Consider the following 21,382-nt stretch of genomic DNA (forward strand, 5'->3'; position numbering starts at 1 on the left):
TATATTTGGCCTTCTCTCATCAAACACCGTCCTCTGAAGTGTGTAAGATACAAATAAGATTGATTCCTTCTCTGTAAACATCTGTGGAACTGACTTTCTGTGAATGTATTCATTCTGTGTTGATAAACACAGAATATGTATTTCTTGTTTTTAGTTATTTCTTGTGCAGTCTTTCGTTCAACGTTGAGAAAACTGCTTTGGTTTATACCAGAATTCCAAATTCTGTTTCACTGAAGCTGTGGAACAGTCATTGATAGGAAGAAAATCAAGTTATAGAAGACATAAACAGGAGGTGAAATACATTTTGGAGGGAAAATAGGTCTTCTAATAACCGTTAAAGAGGATCAGAACAGTTAACTGCTTGGAAAAATCCTATAAATTATTCTTTGTGTAGGCATTACTTAAGAGGTGTAAAAGAGTAAAGAGTAGACAGAAAGTAGTTGGTGAGGTGTATAAGAAGCAGATGAAAGAATAGAGAACTTAGATAAAAGCAGATCCAGAGTCCCACATGCTAGATAATACGCATTTCAAAAATAAATGAGACAAACATATTTCTGAACCAGTGGAATTCATTTGGAAAAATTCATACTCTGAATGTTGTATTTTATACTACAGTTAACACCAGTGGAGACAACGGGGCTATTGCTCAAGAAGCCATTCCATTTTAATAAAGTTTTCTGGCCCTTCTAGAAAACGAGAACTTGCAGAAGATTGCTTTCAGAAAAAGAAATAAAGTTATACTAATCTCTATGGGGGCAAAGATGATTTTGACAGTTATCATCCTGTAAGTCTAGTTGTGATCTTTTGAAACAAATACACAGAACAAATACACAGTAAAAGTAAATAAATAGACGTTAACTGAGAAGGCTTGTGAAGAATATACAGTATATATAAAGGAGAACATGATTATTTTAAAGGTGTAATGGATTTAGTCACACACCCACCCTTCATGTAGGATATGTGCAAGATTCCTGATATTGAATATGTGGGCTATAGTCTTCAAAAGTTTAAAGAACAAACAATTCTGAAAGAGCTGATTATTGGAAGTTGCGTGGAATTCAGTATGTAGGCATTGCAAGGTACTTCCTTCATACAGAGTTTCATGCATCTCATTTGAATGTTCCAAGTAAAATAACTATAAAAAAAGAAAAAATAGTAACGCATTATGTTTTTGAGAGGAGGGTAGAATTATGTGGACAAGGAGGATAAAGTGCACCCTCAGTAAGTTTGCAGATTAACACCAAGCTGGCTGGGAGTGTTGATCTGCCGGAGGGTAGGAAGGCCATACAGAGGGATCTGGACCAGCTGGATCATTGGGCTGAGGCCAATTGTATGTGGTTTAACAAGGCCAAGTGCCAGGTCCTGCACTTGGGTCACAACAACCCCAGGCAGCGCTACAGGCTCGGGGAAGAGTGGCTGCAAAGCTGCCTGGGGGAAAAGGATCTGGGGGTGTTGATTGACAGCCAGTTGAACGTGAGCCAGCAGTGTGCCCAGGTGGCCAAAAAGGCCAACAGCATCCTGGCTTGTATCAGGAATAGTGTGGCCAGCAGGACTGGAGAAGTGATCATGCCATGGTACTCGGTGCTGGTGAGGCCCCACCTTGAATCCTGTGTTCAGTTTTGGGCCCCTCACTACAAGAAGGACATTGAGGTGCTGGAGAGAGTTCAGAGAAGGGCAACAAAGCTGGTGAGGGGCCTGGAGCACAAGTCTGATGAGGAGCAGCTGAGGGAACTGGGGCTGTTTAGCCTGGAGAAAAGGAGGCTGAGGGGAGACCTTATCACTCTCTACAACTCCCTGAAAGGAGGTTGTAGCATGGAGGGTGTTGGTCTCTTCTCCCAAGTAACAAGTGATAGGACAAGAGGAAATGGGCCTCAGGTTGTGCCAGGGGAGGTTTAGGTTGGATATCAGGAAAAATTTCTTCACTGAAAGGGTTGTCAGGCATTGGAACAGGCTGCCCTGGGAGGTGGTGGCGTCACCATCCCTGGAGGTTTTTAAAAGATGTGTAGATGAGGTTCTTAGGGACATGGTTTAGTGGTGGACTTGACAGTGCTAGTTTAATGGTTGGACTTGATGATCATAAAGGTCCTTTCCAGCCTAAATGATTCTAAAATTCTATGTTGTACAAGATGATTTTATTTAACTAGTAGAAAGAGTCAGATATACTGAGTGTCAGAAAAAATATGGATACCTTCTTTGAAAAGCCACAATGGCAGAGATTGTCAGATTAATTTCTTCAGTAGAAATGAGGAAAAAATTCCTAGAGCAATATAATCTGCACCAGTGTCCTTTATTTTAGTGTCTTTTTGCTTACCCTGGCCTACCAGAGCCTCCTGGTTATGTAGCAACATCTGTTTCTTGTGTTACTCTGAGGTGGCTGGAAAATACGTGATCTACAGGGAATATGGTTATAGAAGTCCTTTGCCTGCTCTAAGCTCTCTGTTTCTTGGTACAGGATTCATAGGAGAGTGAATGTCTGTAGCAACATTTTAGAAATATAGAGAAATAAATACATTGTTATAGAAGTTTGAACAAGTGAATTACAATACACTCATTAAAGTTGCCAGTGGTGTACCAGGGAGAATAGAACCGTAATATCAAAGGAATCAAGGGGAGCCTGCATGGCAGGAAATAATCAAATGTAAAATTACAAACTGATACAGCTGGATAAAGTAATCCAAAACACAGATAATCAATGGGAGTAAGGCACTTGGAAAAGAGTAATGTTGAAAAAGATTTAGGTGTGTTAAAACAAATTAGATGTGAGCTTGTCATGCAGCAAGGCAACAAAAAAGGCGGTAACAAGGAGGTAATTGTCCTTCTCCTCATAACTCTGCTAAGATTAGATGTGAAATAATGTGTTCAATTCTGGCCATGTTAGAGAAGACAGCAAATTGGAGGGATTTCAGATGCAAGCAATGAATGATTAAAGAGTTGTAGGAACTGATTTGTGAGGGAAGAGTAAAAGAGGAAAGGCTAAATATGAGCCAGTAATAACAAAGTAAATATATGCTAACTGTCCAAAAATACACGAATGGCACAAGCTCTAACATGGAAAAGGTATAGTCCAGGTCACTGGAAGAAGCAGCTGTGTAAGAAGAGTTTGGGGCTGAAAGGAAGCAAATATGAGGCAATGTCTCAGAGCAACAATGGGGGTTTTAATGTGTAAAATATTCATAGGGGGAATGGGAAACCTCAGTTTGTGTTTGAGGCATTTTACTAGTCCAAATGAAACAAGCGGGACCACACCAGGGGGCTGAGTGTGCCGCCTTGTTATATACCTGCTTTAGGTACTTTGCAGAATTACACTGTCTTGGGGGAACTGGAAGTATGAACATGAGCCCAGGCCCTTTTGGGCATGGGTTATTTTGTTTTCTTTTGTTCCCTAGTTTGGAGGGTTGTTCTCTTCAGACAAGACATCCTCCAAATTGTCCCTAGCACAGAGAATGCAGTTCTGACCAACCTGTATGTGTCTGGTCTTTACTGTTCTCTCAGCCACCCAGACAAAGGAATGAGGTGAAGTATGTCTGGTACAGTATTTTGTAGGCTACCATGGAACAGATGAATGGTGATCTTACATCTCTTTCCCATCTGAAAACTGTGATGAATCGTTATATGAAAGCTCGGTAGCTGGGAGCAGCCCCGGGAGCCATTGCTAGCCTTTGGCATTCCTTTTATTGAATCACTAAATCCTGTTCAGATGGTCCTCTCCTCTTCTCTCAAGGAGTCAGAACAGAGAATGGGCTTGTTTCATCGTAAGAAAGCTGGTGGTGGAACTGGTTTTGACACTCAACATAAGTTTTATAACACAATACCAGAGTTGTTGTATGTGGTTAGTAAGCTTGTGTTTTTACAAAGATAATCGTTTTACACCACACAATTTCCAAACTATTAGAAGGATTTAATGTATGCTGAAGACTCTACCAAGCTGTTTTGATAAGTAGTCTTATGTTTTGTTTAGCAAGGTCTTAAGGGTGATCTTTAGTCCCCCAGGGAAGAGATCATAAAAGTCTTAAAACTGCTTTTGCAGAGTTTTATTTATTATTTTTAAGCATGAAGATTACTAGCATGAAGATAACAAGGCTGTTATAGTACAACATGTTCTTTGTTTTTGCAGGTTATAGCTAACATATTAGGAGTTCTCAAAATGCCAGTTTTGTTTGTTAAGTATTTTGAGAGCAAATAGTTGTAATCCTCTATTACATTCTTAAAATGAGTCTTGCTGGAGGAAGAAGCAGTGGGAGAGGTCTGCTCTGATGACGGGTGTCAGGTTTTAAGTCACTAACTGCATTTCCCCAATACAAAGTGGTCGTTACTATTTTACTGTATTTAATATCTTTATCCTGTAGAAGGATTTCCAATTTACTTCTGTATATGGAGAAGCACTTCGTTGCGATGAATGGGACAAAGAGGTGGGCTATAAATAAAACCAAAACCTGTAACACTAAAGAAAATAATATAAATAAATAAATGAAAACAATGCCACCACAAACCAAAATCAATTTGTTAGATATGCAATATAAAAAGGTTCTAAAATTTCACTTACAACATTTTCTCGTACATTTTTTACTACAGGCAGCTCCACAGTTTGCATATGATTCTTTGATTTGTAGTAAATCAAGTGGAAATGAAAGATAAGCAGTAAGAAATACTAAACTTGTGCTCTGTTGTTTGGGGATGGGCTGGAATGCAGGACAGCCAGAGGAGATTAAATGTTTGTCTTAAAGCATTGGTCATCAGATTCTGCTCTGTACTGTAGATAGGCTGATAATGGTCTGGCGAAGAATTGCCGAAAGTCAGCCAGTCGCACCGTGCTGGTTCTAACTCTTTATTTTTGGGGACCTGTAACGAAATCAGTGGGAATTAAATGAGTATATATTATAGGGCATTTAAAAAAATTCCCCTAGGCCACAACCTTATATCTTTAGGTACTTCAAATGCTTGAAAACTCCGCTCCAACATTCTGTAAATCAGAGAGGATAAAGTTACAAATCAATGCAAAACGGATTATAAGTTATTCCTTTTGTGTGAACACAGCTGAACAGTTTATTACAACTCATCTCCAAACGCTGGAAACACTTGAAATTTTCCTTGTGCAGCTATGGCAGCAGTCTGGAGTATCATGGTATTTGGAAAAAATCAAAGTACGTTTCAATGTTACTGTCAGATATTGTGGGCTGGTGCTTGATATATGGGAGAGTTCCCAGATTTCAACTTCAAATGATTGGGCTATAGTGAAACACAGAGTAATGTAAGAGCTGAGTATTTATTGCATCAATACATGTGAAAATACAACGGCTGTGAGGTTTTTGTTCTGTAATCTCTAGGCTTTTTGCATCAATTATATAAAATGCCCTAAGCTGCAGAAAATATTTAGTATTGTCTCCATTTTACATACAGAGGAGAAAAGTAGAAGAAAGGGAAGTGTCTGATGTAGCAGAGTTTATAAAGCAGATGGTCTTCTTTTTGAGCTTCATTTCATCTTAGAAGTCAAACACTGGAAATACCTGTTAGTCTTCGTGTTGAAACCTCTGCCGCTGTATCTTCTGCTTCATCAAAAAGAGGTCAGCAATTAGATACAGCACTTGATGTTACATTAATACAACCTGAAGGATAAGAGGTAGTAATGAGTGCAAAAAAACCACCCCAAAATGCAGTACCAAGCAAAGTCTTTGAAGTATTAACATAGTAGATGGAGAGCCAGCTATGATCAGGCTTCTGTAAGTCTGATAATTGGTAATACTTCCAGAATATGGATCATGGAGTTCCAAATACATCATCTCAGCAAAGCTAAAACAAAATTTGATTCGCCTGTGGCATGATTATAGTAAAAAGAAAAAAAAAAAGCATCTCTATTTACTGTGTTTAGCCCACCTATTCAGGTAAAATTCTTACTTCTCTGCCATGATGACCTCTTCAGCTGACTCCTCAGATCCATTCATCAACTTCTTCACGCTCCATTACATTTCCTTTCCTCATCTTAATAAAAACCCCAGTCCTATTAAAAAACAACCAACCAACCAAAAAACAGACTGCAAAACAAACAAAAAAAAGTATAAGAACAGCTGTTGGTTTGCACGGATCTAACTGCAGAACCAGAGCCTGCAGATGTACATCTTTCTAGGCTTGTTTACATGACACCCTTCGATGTCTCTTTTATCCCTCCTTGGATTATGTGTTCTTTTCAGTTCTTACTTCCTAATGGAGTGTTTATCCCCCTTCATGTTTTTTTCCCCTCTGTGTCCTTTTACATAGTCTCCCTTTTCCTCACTGTATCCTCCACTGTTTTTTTTTAAATCTCCTTGGGAACATTCCTTTCCATCACTGATGAACAACTTTGCTTCATGAAGGAAACACATAGACAAGACCTATTTAAATATGAGATAGAAGCAAAGAAATTCTAAGGTGTAAAAAGAATGGTGTCCTCTGGGAACCCTTGTGGAGTATGGATTTCATCTTTCTGAAGCTGCCAGCTTGACAGCTACCATGAACCATGTAGGTTTAGGGTAATATCTGTCCTACAGCCCCCATGACATAGAATGTAGAATGTAGAAGGAGAGAATTTTCCAAATCATTTAAGTGATTTGAAGATATGATTCCCATTGAAAGTTGATGGCACTTATGCTCCTAAACTAAGTTAATTACATTAATTAAGAAAGAGATTGTAAATGGAAGGTTAACTAAAAATAGAAGATCATTCTTGCTTTGTGAATACTGTGTGTATGTTTGGTTTCTTTTAAACCTTAAAAATATTGGAAATGTCAAGTTTGGTTTCTCTCATAATTGCTGGTGGACCTCCCGTGGGCATTGGAAGTGTTTTTATAGCTTTCACATTTTTACTTGAAGTAGCTATGCTATTGAATCTTAAACATAGATATTTATTCCCTAAAAATGTATTAAGTAAAATAAATAAATAGGAAACAGAACTAAACTGCTTAAGAATAATTTGTCTTCAGAAGTGTGAAGTATTCTGTTTTCTGATTGTCTTACGTCATACTGTTGCCAGCTTCTTGGTCACTATGGAGACTATAAAACAGATAGGCCTGCATTGCCTAATGCAGAAAGCAGAGCAAAAAATTTGCTTTCCTATCTTCTTTACACATTCTAAAAGAGCAAAGCATGGGCAAAATTCCAGTGTTGAAAAAATAACCTGCTAGGTTGCTTTTAGGATCACAGGCTTCTAAAAATCAGACAGTATCAGTGTGTGTTTTAAAGATACAAGTATTTTATTCCAGATGTTTTTGGCTGTAAAGCCAGAAGCTTAATTTTTATTTTTCTTTAATATTTTTGCTACAGATGCAGCCTCCTTGCGTAACCATATGGTGATAATTAACAGTTCAGACTTAGTTCTGAGTTTTCTTCTGCTTCAGTTGTTGGTTGGTTTGGGACAAAATTTTAATACCACAGAAACAGTTTTCTGTCTGTTTAATTGCAGATAGGAATAATGTGCATCTCTAGATGAGGAAGGAGAAGACGAGATGTATTGACAGTACTAAGAGATATTTTGGAAATCTCACCAAGTACAACCTGTTTATTTTCATTAAGTTTCACTGTCCCGCTGTAAAACTCAAATAGGCCTTGCTTGGACCCTGGAAAATGGAGAGGAACAACTTGAAAGATACAGTTGGAATGAATAGTTTATTTGAACCACAAAATGTTTGCACTTTTTATGAGAGCAAGGGTAATATTGTGTAATCTTTGAAAAAGATATTGCTCAGTGAGGATAAGTCCATTGTCCAGTGACACGACTTTTCCTGTCAATCACAAAGGTGACAAGGGGGCTAGATTAAGTAAAGCTTGCCCAAGATTAACACAGGAAGATTATTGACCTCATCCTGAAAGGGCAGAAGCCTGTTTTATCATTGAACCTTGGAAGAGGTATTTCCTTCATAGCTGGAAAGCTGTTTGGCAATATAGAGGCAACTTTCTTGTAAATGAACAAGTCGTCCTGTGGATTCTAGCTTGGAACAGAAGCAGAAGACACAAAACGTGGGCCAGTCCTTTTTTTTTGTTGTTGTTGTTGTCAGGGAAAGAAAGGCCATGGGTGTTTGATTCAGCAGGATCTGTGTAGGTCCTTGTCTGCCTTTCCGAAGTGGGCAAAGCAAGAAGCAGCAGCATCAGGTGTTGGTGAGTACGATCCCAGCCCAGGGTTGGATGCAGTGTTGTGCCAGCACACATTAGCAGAGCAATTCGCAATGCAAATGAACAATAGAGCCCCATCCACCAGGCAGCTGCTAACCGCATAAAACTGTTACCAGGATTAACAGTGCCAGAGGCTGGAATGTAATCAAACTTGAACAGGTGAAATGATTCTACAGCTGAGAGAGATTGTTGTCCGGTGAAAGAGTGTCTGGTTTTCCACTGTTTCAGTGACTGAGAAATAGGTCTTGTATATGGCTTGACGGACTTTGTTTTCAAATGTCAGTAGCAGATATTTAGGTTCTTTAATACTACTCTGTACAGGGTCGTTGCTTTTCTCCAGTTAATTGAAAAAAAGTCATGTGGATTTGTCCTTTCGAAAAAGGAACCTGCTAAATCTCACCTGTTGGGAGGGAACTTCCTTCTCAGGGGATTAGTTTTAAACTGTTGCTGACATATCTTTCTTGCCATTAAGGATTTCTCTGACTGGTTTCAGTGGGATAGTTAAACTCGCACATGTAATATCAGAAGAGTTTCCTTGCTAGAAGCTTTTTTAGCTTTATGCCTGCATGGACATAAGTAGGTTTTATGTGGAAGTATCTTTTCTTTTTACGTGCTTAAAGTAAAAATCCAGAACTACTGAAAGTTCCTTTTCACTTCCTACAGTAATGGCATAAGAAAGAGCAAAATAAAACAGAGGGACGTAAAGCAAGAGCCAAGGTAGCAGTTGGGCATTTCAGGTGGTTCTTCTGAATGTCAGAATAAAAAGATTGTGGACAAGTGGGGAAAGCAGGTTCTCGAGCTGGTGCGCTAGAGGATACATACTGAACTCTCATCCGTAGCAGAAGCTGGTGTCTGCACTCATCTGCAGATATGGAGAGGATTCCTCTTAGATTGCAAATCACGCAATGAATGTGTGATTGCTACAGATCTTTTTGAATGAATAATTCACTGGCATACTGTAATTTAGCCCACTGAGATGTGATTGCAGCTGTTCCCCTACTGTATGTGTGTTTTGATTACGTGGAGTGTATCTTAAACCCCACAAGTGCATAAATAGCCCATGTATGTGATACGCAAACACTGTGTACATGCACACATGACAAGAGCAGTCTAAGGAAACATTTTGTTTTGGGGATCATTACTTAGATGTGTATTTTAAGATAGAATTTATCTTTTAAAAAAATCCATGTAGGACACTTCCCTTTCCTTTTTTATCCGTCTGTGAAGTCTTCTTAACTGCGGTACTATATAAATACTTTTAGCCAATACTGTAGTGTCAGGGGGTCTCTGTGTTACTAATGAATTTGTCACTCCAAGACCGTTATAATATAAGAAATTGCTACTTTTGTGCCTAGTTTACATGTACGAGACTGAAATGCAGAAACCAAAGTGACTTTTTCCATGGTTACATAGAACATTTAGAAGAACTAGGAACCGAGTACCTGGAGTCCTTTCATTATGCTTTACCCACAAACTACTCTGTTGTCCTCTCCCCCTCACACTTCATTTCCCCGGAAAGAGAGACAGGGAAATTTTAGTAGTTTTAAAAATACTTGTGGGTTCCATTGGAATGCCAAGCAATCTGTGATTTTGAAAATCACCTTGTATTACCTTACATGCCATTCAATCCTTCTGTTTTTATGCTTCTTCTCTTGTAACAAACTTGTTTTGTACTCAGAATATATTTGTACATACAAAACCACTTGCCTGTACCCAAAATGTACATGGAAACAGCAACGATGATTCCTGAGGTTAAGGCAGCAGTTGCAAATACTTTGTGACCAAAGTGTGACATACACAGAAACAGGAGTGTCTTTGGGGCCTAGTTTGGAGTAAAAACAATAAACTAGTTCCTGGGAAAGTGAGAAATGTACTGTTCCTGTACATAACTAATGGTATAGATGGATTTAAGAACTGTAACCAAGAATAGTATTTGGCTTATCTGTCTTCAAAGTGTGAATAAGAAAGCAGCTTTCAAGGTATTTCCTCTTTTTTTTGGCCTTGTCTTTTGGAAAAAAAATAACACTTGGTGATAACGGGTTTGAATATTACATAAAATCTGAATTGATGCTGAAGTTAACTATTTTGGTCACCTAGATGAGTGTTAAAAACCGGTTTATTCAAGTCTATATATACGAAAAAAATTACGTTTTGCTCCAACACATTTTTAAAGTCCACTGTTAGCAACTTGTCATTTGCCAAGTGCAGAACAAAAATGGAGGGAGTTGCAAGGAAAAAAAAGGAGCATTTCTGTTGACTAGAGTCGGAAAATTTTTTAGGGCTTGGTCAAAAGCTGATTGACGTCAGTAGAAAGTCTCTCATTAACATCACTGGGTTTGGCTTTTCGGGCATATGATGGCCCAGATTGTAATCTCAGTTAAATCCGATTCCGTTAGGGAATTTATTCACTAGTATAACACATTCAAGCTGCTCAAAGCTGTTTGCACTAAAAGTTTTCTTAATGAAAGGTAATATTTTTGCCAAAATGTAGTTGTCTGTGAAAACAAATATATTCTTTACTTCATATATTCCATGTTGCTTTATTTAAATTTTGAGATAATTTTTAGCAATTTATGTTCTCTTTATGAAATGACATATTTTTGTTTTTTGAAATATTGGTGCTTATTAAACTAGAGACACCAAAAATTGCTCAGGAAAGAAAAAAGATAACATGAAGATAACACAAATCACTAAAACCAGAATATGTGTCTCTCTCATACCCTATAAAATGAAAACAACTTAAAACTTACTAAGACATTTTCAGTGAAGTCTGTAACTCAGATCACAAGATGGACCAGTGACTTTTTTAGTCACTAAACATCTGGAATACAAAAACATAAATAGCATAATGAAATGAAAAAAACCTCTTGAAAATCTGATAAAAATACAACCTGTTCATGTTTGCAACATTATATTATGCAGTCTACATACTCTGCAGAAAGCTTTGTTCTGAGACATTGAAATAAGTTTTGCAAGGTATAGATGGCATATGTTAGCAGAGAAAAATGGGGTTTCAGAGATGTGTGTGGAAGGGTAGGGTATAAAAGAAACATAAAAGGGGAAAGGAATATATGCAGAAAACATTGCTTTGTATTGGAGGAGGCACAGAGGAGAAGACGCTCATTAATGAAGGCAAGTTTGAAGATGCTTGAACCAGTTTTGGTTTCCCTTGAAATCAATGAGTACACAATGAGACCTCCATGGACTCTCATGTAGGGAGGATTATGTGTCATGGAGTTTTGCCACTGTGCTGCCAGTGAAAGTCATTAGGACCATCTTTGTGAAAAAATACTGTCTCGACAAGAAATTAAGATTTGAGATGGAAGCGGAGGGTAGATAGAGAATTAGAAAACAGAAACCAATTCATTAATCCTTTGTAAATGGGAGAATTACTTGAACTGTGCATTAAAATAAGTCATATGGTGAAAGGCATTTAATATTTGTTTACTATTTCATTTCTTACAACTAGCCATCAAGTACTTTATAAAGTCAGGAAATTAATGGTCCTTGTAAAAATCAGAGATTTTTTTGAAAGAAAGCTGTAAAAGAACAAACAATTAAAAATAATCAATACCATTGTTCTTAGGAAACCTATGAGTACAACACTTCTTCTCATTTAGGGAAAAACTGTATTTTATGTTGCTCCCTTGCAAGCTGATCTTTGTTCACTTCAGCCTGTAATCTTGGTTTATGCTTTATGGGTAGTCTTTGTTCTGGGTGTTTTTGAAGCATTGCATGCCTTTTTAAAGGTTTCAACAGAAGAACAAACAGCAATGAACTCAAAGAACAAAGGATTGTTCTTTCTTTCCATCTTTTTTTTTTATTATTCTTTAAGAAAAGAGAGAAATGTTTCATCTTGTTTTTCTCTCCTTTCAGGAAGTTGATGGCAATAAAGTGATGTCTTCATTTGCCCCGCACAACTCATCTACCTCACCCTTGAAGGCAGAAGAAGGTGGGCGTCAGAGTGGAGAATCATTGTCCAGCACAGCCCTGGGAACCCCGGAAAGGCGCAAAGGGAGCCTAGCAGATGTTGTAGATACCCTTAAGCAAAGAAAAATGGAAGAGCTCATCAAAAATGAGCCAGAAGGTAAGGCCTGGGAAACTGGCCAAATTTTCGTGTTTTGTTTTCTCCAGATTCTTTGTATGTGTATACTTTTTAATCTTCCCATTTTCTGCTCCATTTGCTTTTTCTTGCTGGCAAAATTGAGGTAAAGACCTCATAGTTCTTGTCTACATTAGAGATAAATTTCGGCGGTATCCCATCATAGCTAACGTTAGCTTTTCCCAAATGAGAGCCTTTGCCTGACGTAACGGTCTTTCTGTCACAGTTTCGATAGACGCGCCAACCTCCTCAACATGGGTACAATGAACACTGTAATTTTAACAGCCTGGGGGTCATTTACACCACTCCTCTTTCCCCATTGCTAGAGCAAAAAGCAGTTTTATCAGCAATGTCACTGTTTTTGTGGAATTATCTAGTAGGCCTGTCATTATTTGAAAGGTAAGAAGTTAAATTTGTAATTCATGAAAGCTTTTGTCTGCAGCATGTTCTATCTTGTCATCCTCTGTTTATCTGTAGCACAGGTACTATACAAATAGACACAGTACAGACTTTCTCTGTATTATGTCTGGCCAGAAGGTTTCAATCTTGGCATATAGGTATCAACTCTGGAGAATCAGTTTCTTTTTGAGACTGAATGTCCAGTTGGTGACGATGCCACTTGAGTTCTGTGGCCTGAGACTAAGACCAAACATCTTGCCTCTGAGAAGCCACAGAACAGCTTTCCTTTCAGTAAGATTTTCAATCCCTGTCTATATGGGCCAGGGCCCCTGACTGGAAGACTAAGTTCTCGCTATATTCTTCATAGGTACCTAGCATGCATATTTACAGCTAGATTTCCAGAGGACTGTGAGCCGGTTGATTTTGTGTGAACACCCTGAGCTTTATTCCCTAATGCACAGTAATAAGACTTCATTTTCATTTTTACCTGCCTATGCTGATGTAGAAATCTGTTTCTAAAGTTTAAAAGCCTGGCCCTCAGATCCCACTTCACTGTTGAAGCATGGATTGACAGCACCTACAAGAAAATTTTAGGACAAATTGCATACCGGAATGAACATACAGATGTAAACACAGCCACACTGTCACATACATGAGCATGACAGGATTGTAAATTAGTCTTCTCTACTTCACTGGAGGACATGGTAAGGGTCTGCTGGCAAGCAAATTCTTTGTCTAAGCAATTTTTGGAGTATTATATATAGTCATAGCATTTCATTTTGCATTTACATTGATTTAATGGTCAGTGCCATGACCTACCTTGTGCCTTTGAATAGAAAAGGTCTTCCCTGTGTATGGTATGAGGTGGGGGGAAGGAGACCAGACTTTAATATGAGAGAGAGGAAGGAACAGGGGGTTCTGGGCAGCGTATAAATACTCTGTTGAGTATGAGGTTGTACAAGCTGCACAGACTCCATTAAGGAAAGGCCACAAATAGACATTAGAATGGTTACAAAGCCTGTGCATTATCTCAACTCTACTAAAATGAAAATATACAGTACAAACAAAAGATCTACAGCTTTGTGAAGAGATTGGAAGAGAGGGGAGGGGGAGCAACTGAATGTTGGGCTTTGCAAATGCATGCAACAGAAAATCTTTTCTTCCCTCTAGCCATTGTTCTATTGTCTTTCAAAGGCCATTAAAATGAACAGCAGGTTGTGATGAAAATTTCATTAAGCCCTAGTTAAATCATTATGAGGGTGCCATATTCACGTCTCTGCTTACTCCCCATCCAGGAAAATTGAATAGGGAAGGGTTGTGGGTTTTTTTTTCCCCCTTTCTCCTTAAAAGCGAACTAACAAAAGTTCAGAAGTTAGAAGAGAATGGGAAATGGGACATGAAACAAAAGGAGGCCAGAGAGGTGAGCTGGCTAGGAAGAAAATTAGACTTGCATAAGAGCATTGAAAGGTGGTGAGGGACAAATACATCATTTTGACAAGTCTCCCTCCCCCTTCCCTTCAGCCAACATGATTGTTTTTAGAGTGGCTAATTAAAACTTATATATTTCTGGGTGCAGATGGCAAGATTGTTCTTAGAGATCCTCCACAAATATGAGTCTTTTTCCCTGAAAGAAGTATGTTCTACTGCAAGCACAATGTCTTCTCTGTTTGAACAACAGCAGAAAATCTACTTATTGTCATATCTTCTTCATGTAGTGCTAAAGTAAAGTTGTCAGTCATCACTGGTTGCTAGTCAGGTAATTAGCATATTAATGAATTTCCCCATGAATAAGATAAGTTACATGGGGGAATCTTTGGTAGTACATGTAGGTAACAATTCAACAATGCATGATCCCTGTCTATTTCAGTAATAATTTTTTAGACTTGCTAGTTTATGGAGCTTTGCAGAAGAAGACCAAGAATCTTGGTTAAGCTTTGTTGTATTTTGACAACAACAATAATATAATACTTTATTTCTCTTTGAGAGGAAAGGGAAACATTTGCATCAGTAGCTGAGGTTTAATTAAATCAAATTCCTGTGAATCTTTCAAAGGCCAGATATGAGCCAGATTCCAATTTCTCTATGTACTCACGTTTATATATTATTTAACTTGTTCAATGGGCTATGTTTGCTCTGTTTTTATTGAGTTTTTCTTTGGAATTACTGTGGGAAATGTGCTTTTGAAGCATTCTTTCAAATGGCCTGTTTCTTTAAAACTGGGGTCGGGGTGGAAGGAGGGAAAGAAGAAAGAAGAGAGAAGGGCTGGTTAGTCAGCTTTAGGTCTCAATCTAAACCTCCTTTCAGTCAAAGAAAGGACTTCTCTTAAGTGAGTTTTGAGGACAAGTGAGATATTCCAGAATATTGATAACAGGTCTGACTGTTTTTAAGAAGCTATATTGGTATAAGGTAAATGATTTTCTTATGTTTGTTACAAAGTAAGAGTTATTGCCTAGTAAATTTTATCAGTAAAGGACAAGGATTTTTACAGTGTTACAAATCATACTGCTTAGAGTGCATGAATGCACATGTGTGTGTATACATACGTGTAAGCACATACATGTACCCACACATAAGCTGACAAGGGAAGCATCACTGTTCGTATAAATGGTTTCCATGTTGATTTGTTGTATATTCCTAAGAATTTTCTGAAACTCGTCACTTTTCCTTCTTGCATACATGTATGGTTTTTATTTTTGTAGGGGTTTATACATAGCTCTAAAGCCCCATGCTCTTTTTTCTTTTTCTTTCTCTTTTTTTTTCCCCCTAAACTTGCCATTTTACTCTTCCTGTATGAAAGTATGTGACTGACAATGAGTCATGCTGACAGAGAGGCAGGGAGTGTTTCACTGAATCTAAAACTTGTGGAATTTTACTCATCGCTAATACAGTGCTCATTTTTCTTCTTTCAAATTCTGCAGAAAATCCTTATATGCAGCTTTAGTATTAGGCCCCCAAAGGCAGAAACCTATTACTGAAGTCACACAGTGTTATTTTGCATGAAACATTCTGTCCTTTCTAACTTGAACTTCAGAAGAGGAGTCAGTCCCCTTTTATTCCTGGTATACAATAATGAAGATAATGGAGTGGGCTTGGAGAAGCCTTATATACTGTGACAGACCTCAAGCCCTTGCCCTGAGGGTCGTCTGCCGACCATGGGATTCCTTTTGCAGCTAAAATCATTAGGCGAATGAGATACAGGCATGTTTTTCTTCTGTTTTCTTAAGGCATCAGAGGACGGCAGAGACTCTCCGTCTGTCTGTTCTCTTCATTTGTAGAAATGAAATGGAAATCTCTTTGAAGTCACTGAGCTTGACACAAGTTCATGAAAGCAAAGACCAAAGCAGCCACTTAGCTTTTTCTTGCACTATTAATGGGATTGGATTGCTGTATTTTAATTTATGGCCTGTGCTTGTGGAAAATTAAATCTCTGAAATCTGTGTAGCCTTTCCTCTAAATGTATGGCTTGACTTCTGGAAAAAAAATAGGCAAACAAGTAAATTCTCTCCTATTTTTAGAATAAGCCAGAGTACTCACTGGCTCTTTACAAACTTTTAATTAAGGATAAATCTCCTTTTTTTTTTCCATTTTGACAGTATATGTTTGTAACAGGTTACAAACCTGTTTACCTTTAAAACTTGCATACTGTATTTTCTGAAGCCAGATCTCTGTTATCATACAGGATTTGTAGGAATTCTGGATAAAATGGATCATACGGGCATCTACCTGACCACAGAGACTGCGTGCACATATGAGGGTGTGCACATGTGGGTACACGTGTTCGTTTGCATGGCTCATTCTTCTATAAGAACCTCTGAAGCTCAATTCTCTTTGGCTGTTTAAATGAATACTTGGAATTTTATGTAAACACGTGTACACAGATATGCATCTATATATAAAGTGCATGTATTGGATATATATATTTAAGTATAAATATGTATAAACATGCACACACAAGAATTGTGTATATGTAGTGTTTAATATTGTTGCTACTCCAAAATTCTGATCTGCTAGTCCTTAGGTCTTCTGAGCAGGAACAACTAATCTCAAGTGTTTAGTAAGCAGGTCAAATATATGTTTGTAGGGCATAAGCAGGCAATGTGAGTACTAGAGCCTCATGTATTATAGTATGCTGCAATACTATAAGTAATTACTTTGTTAGAAAGAAGGGGATGAGAAAGGCCTCTCGGGCATGATTTTTGTCTTATGAACATCCCCCAAAGGCTATTTGTGTTTGATGTTTAAGTTTACATTATAAATCACAACACCTGTTCTTGTGGTAATTTAAATGGCTGTTGTTTAAGCAGTTCTGTAGTCTATAAAAGTGAACCATATTGAATTCAGGCTCTCTAGTTGAAAAAAGATCCCAGAATATCTCCTAATATTATCAGACTTTTAATCAACATATCTTGTAAAGAAAGCAAGAGGTTTCCCTCTTCTTAAGCCATAAATTCCAAAGCAGACCCTTAATGGGCACAAGAAGGCAGGCCTTTGAAATGCAGACTCTGGCCTTTAAATCACATCTGATGAGATGGGAAGAAATAAGGTGAACAGATTCAGGAAAAGCCTAAGGATACTCTGGCTGACTGAGGTTTGAATTTCTTTTATTTGGTTCTTCACTGTCCCTTTGACAAAGTATATGTTGAAGAGGCTTTGTAATGCTGCTCTACTGAAGGACAAACAAGGATACTTTTCAGTGGAATACTTTTAAGTTTTGTTCATACACTCCTGCTGCTGTGGAAGGATGCTTCAAGTGCGTTGTGGTTCCGTGTTCATCTATGCAGTCTGTCACCAGAAAATGTGTCTTTTCTCGTGGAGCAAACCAGCATCAAACTTCCATGCGCTTCTTTCAAAGACCCTGCCATATGGAAAAGTGCATTCATAAACTGCTGATAAAAATAATTTAAAAACAAAAGTTTATGAAATAGGTCTATGTGAAAAGAAGGCACTGTTAAATGCTGCGGTAGCTTTAGCCTTTATTAACAAGTGCTTTAACTTTGCAACAGAAGTAGCCTAGTTTGAAGCCCTGCCAACTCTTACTTGCTCAAAGTGAACTTTATTTGCTTGTCACCTTCAGTTTTTAAGTGTTTTCCTTCCTAATAGTTTAGCTCAATAGTCACGGTTTATTTCAGTGGATGTTTTCAAAATTTGCTTAGATTCCCTTCCAAGTTGCTCTTGCTTACATCCTCAAAGCTTTGTAGCTTTTGTTTTTTCTTTTCTCCTGTGATAAAGGCATCTGAGTTGCTGATATAGCATCTTAAATATAGACAAAAGCATTATGATCAAGTCAGATGCACAAGTTTTGTGCTTTTGGAGAGAAGATACAATCCCTCTCCTCCTCTCTGCTATAGAAAGAGAGTCTGGTCTGATGGATCTCCATAATTAAAATTCCCTTCCTCGGTGTATTCACTCCATAGTATTGGACAAGCAGCAGCCAAAGCAAAATGCTTCATCTCTCACTTCCCATCTTTTACAGTACAGCATATAAGTGGTTCACCAAGATGAAAATATTTATTTGGACTCCTGTCTGCCTCTAATTCCCCAGGTAGCCAGGATCTTCAATAGCTGTGATTCATTTCAGTAGGGGTTTTCGAAACTTGCAGCCACTCTTACCCTCAGATCATTTTGAAGTGCCTATTGCCCCAATGTATTCCAGCTAGGTCAATTTTCAGTCTGCCTTCATTTTTTCCACTCTCTCTTTCTCTCTCCCCCTGCCAGCCCCCTGGAAAATTCATTAGCTTTCTGAGCTTCATTTCTGTCCTTGGATCACTACTGGAGAAGCCTCTGACCCAGACTGGTAATACACAAATATACATGAGGGAGTGTGCCAGCTCTTTCTGTATGCTTATGTGCCTCAGCTTTTGGGGACGTCATTTACTCAAGGCTGAAGAGCGAGCCACCTGTTTCTCAGGCCTCTTGTCCCTCATATTAAAGGTTCAAGCCCTTGCTGAATAGTAACATCTTAATCTGGGCAACATACACAACACTTAGCTGAAACCTATTTGTCAAGCTAGCGGGGTTTGTGGGATTTTTATTTTTTCCTCTGTCTTCCCCTCGAGGTGCTTGTCATGACCGTGCATATTAAAATTAATCAGACCTCCCAGGCTTGTGTGACTGTGTGGTTTAACATGAAGAAGTGGATATCAAGCATTTGCCCTAATTAAATAGGCCTGCTTGGTTTTGTTCTAGTGGATACTTGGTCTTTTTTTTAATAAGAGCTGCTTACAGAGGAGGCACGGCCAGCTCTAGAGTTAGTGGAGAGCCCACTTCAAAGTTTTCCCCACCACCTGCGCCCAGGATGCTGAGACCTGAAGGGCTCCCCGTGTTCTTTCTTAACAGCACAATTTGCGGGAAGTAAGCGGAGGGGGAAGGGGAGCATTCAGCCAAATGAGGGAGAGAACGATCAGGGGAAAGGGAGGCGAGGAGCTGGGAGGATCATCGTGTGGATTGGCTTTTTGAAGTTGATTAAGATGACCTATCATCCTGTCTGATTAGCTTTAGATCTCAGGCTGTGCCATGAGCTATTCACAAGGCTGTCTTGTGTCTTCTGTTTACCAGAAGTAAGGAAAAGCCTCTAATATGGCAAGGAACAGCATTTGCAGCAACTCCCCCTTGCTTGTTTAGCTAATGAAGGAGCCTTGTGAAAACACTTTAAAGTTTGAAGCTGTTGGTTACTTTTATTAGTTACGTTTCTGTTTAACATTGATATTTTTAAGGTGGTTTGAGCGTTGCCAGTTTAACACAAACATATAAATCTTCTACCTTGTAAATAAGCTGTACTGGGAAGATAGAATGCCTTTCATCATCTTTTCTTCTCATACAGTTTCATTGTATTGTGGTTTCTGCATTGCCTCAGGAGAAAACGTGCTATATGTGTGTGATTTCTATACTGTAACATACGAATTCAAAAAGCGCGCAAAATAAAGTAAAGGAGAGTTGGGGGGAGCCCTAAAAGCTGTTAAATAGTAATTAAGGACTGATATCATTTAGCAACTCAACAAGTTAATTTTAGCCAAAAATAGTAGAAAATTTGGAACGGTCAACATTTTTAGACAAAATGTTTCATTGGAAGTGATATTTTTTGTTTTTAGATGTTTAAGATGATTAATCTGAAAGGCAAATGAAAACATTTCAATTAGGATTAAATAAAACATTTTGGGTCAGGTGGGAACAGCTTTTCCCCTGACTTGGTTTGGCAGCTGAAATGAAAAAACTCAAACTAGTCAAACGAAAATGAATTTCAAAACCGGGAAAGGTTTTGGGGGTGTTTTTGTATCTAATGAACTGAGAAGGACAAATGAGCAGTTGTTATAAAGACACTTAAACATATCTGAATGTTATGTGCTGTGGTTTTGAGAGGAAATGATAATATTTCAGTCAGAAAAGCTTTCAAAATTTGATTTTCTCCAAATGTGCAAATTTGTATGTCTTCTGAAGCCTCAGTCAGAAAAGTTTTGCAGCACCTAGGGCATTTTATGTTGAAACAAAATTTGGAAGTTTATCGTGCTTGATATGTTAGACATACTTGGCATGTCTCTACAGCAGAAACCTATGAGTCTGTTCTAGAGCGCCTAAAAATCTGCAGTTATTACACCCCCAGAATTTGCTTTTGCTTTCCATTAAAATTCTTGCAGTCCAGTACACAGGCAAAAAGCAAAGCTTTATTTATCTGTTTCCGTAGCAGTTCAAATCACTGAAGTAAAACCCAGCAGGTAGGATGATACTTCATTGATTTAAAAATTTGTTGCACGTCCATGCACTAACTCATTGCCATCTTTCTCTCTCTCTCTCGAAGCAGTAGTATTATTCCTATTTTATTTTTCATTTCAAACCTTGGCACAACCCAAATGTAAAGAACCATATTGACACTGCCAAGCATCTGTCTGGTGCTTGACAGCATCATAGAAACCCTTCCACTGTTTCATCTGGGTTGCTATTGGTTATTTAACAACACAATGCAAACGGTGCAGTGTGGGTGTTACATGAAATGGAAAAAAAGGTTGAGCTGGGGGGAAGGAGCCCTGTACAAGTAAATACGTCTTTCATCATGTCTTTTGTTTAGTCTGTTTGCTGTGTGCTATTCAGTAGTCAATAGAAGTTGTTTGAAGGTTCTGCAGAAGGCTAAGAAACCTTTTCTTAAACTTTTCCTGCGTTTGTCTTAGTCCAGAAAGTTTTCTGCTTTGGTTTTTCTTGCCTCGCTTTGTTGTCACCTGTCTCTTGTTGAAGAGTTTTTGTGGTTGCGGTTTAGGTGGTACTTACGAAATGCTCCTTACTGAGCAGTGATCTTGTACAGGTGAAGTGGTCATTTTGAGAGCTTATGAAAGGTTTACTGTGGCGGTCATTGGGGCAATAGAGTTCTTTCAAGCTTGTATTTTAATTTATTTATTTAGCCGTGGGTTGAAAGTAAAAAGTGAATGAAGAGAAAAATCAGTCTGTGCCCTCTGCTGAAGAATGCCCTGTTAGCACTTGTGCGACTCGGTAAGGCTTTCTGAGATGTTTAGCCTTGATTTAATTCGTATTTAAGATCTCTCCTCCCAGCACATTAATATAATGTCAATGTAGAATGCATTGCATGGTGTAATTACTGAAGAGAGCAGTAGTTGGGAAAACAGACGGTAATTGAACACATGGCTGTTTATTACAACAGGACAGTGCTCCTACGCTGGTATTTAGGGCATTAATAGGGAAGAATTGATTTGTTGTTTTAAGATGAATTCAATCACTGTTGCTTAGGCCTTTGTTTGT

General features: G+C 38.3%; 1 protein-coding gene across 50 annotated transcripts in view; it reads left to right on the plus strand.

The window, feature by feature from the left end:
* The window catches only part of SOX5 (SRY-box transcription factor 5), a 732,238-nt gene that overhangs the window by 492,666 nt on the left and 218,190 nt on the right, over window positions 1–21,382 (plus strand). For all 50 annotated transcript variants that reach the window (XR_010466374.1, XM_065031395.1, XM_065031486.1 and 47 more), the window contains one exon: window positions 12,016–12,226. Coding sequence is in view for 49 of the 50 variants with exons in the window: in XM_065031395.1 (XP_064887467.1) it covers window positions 12,016–12,226 (211 nt within the window). In the remaining variant the exon portion in view is untranslated. The remainder of the gene's footprint in view (window positions 1–12,015; window positions 12,227–21,382) is intronic.

This window comes from Columba livia, chromosome 1 (assembly GCF_036013475.1).
Source record: "Columba livia isolate bColLiv1 breed racing homer chromosome 1, bColLiv1.pat.W.v2, whole genome shotgun sequence".
NCBI lineage: Eukaryota > Metazoa > Chordata > Aves > Columbiformes > Columbidae > Columba > Columba livia.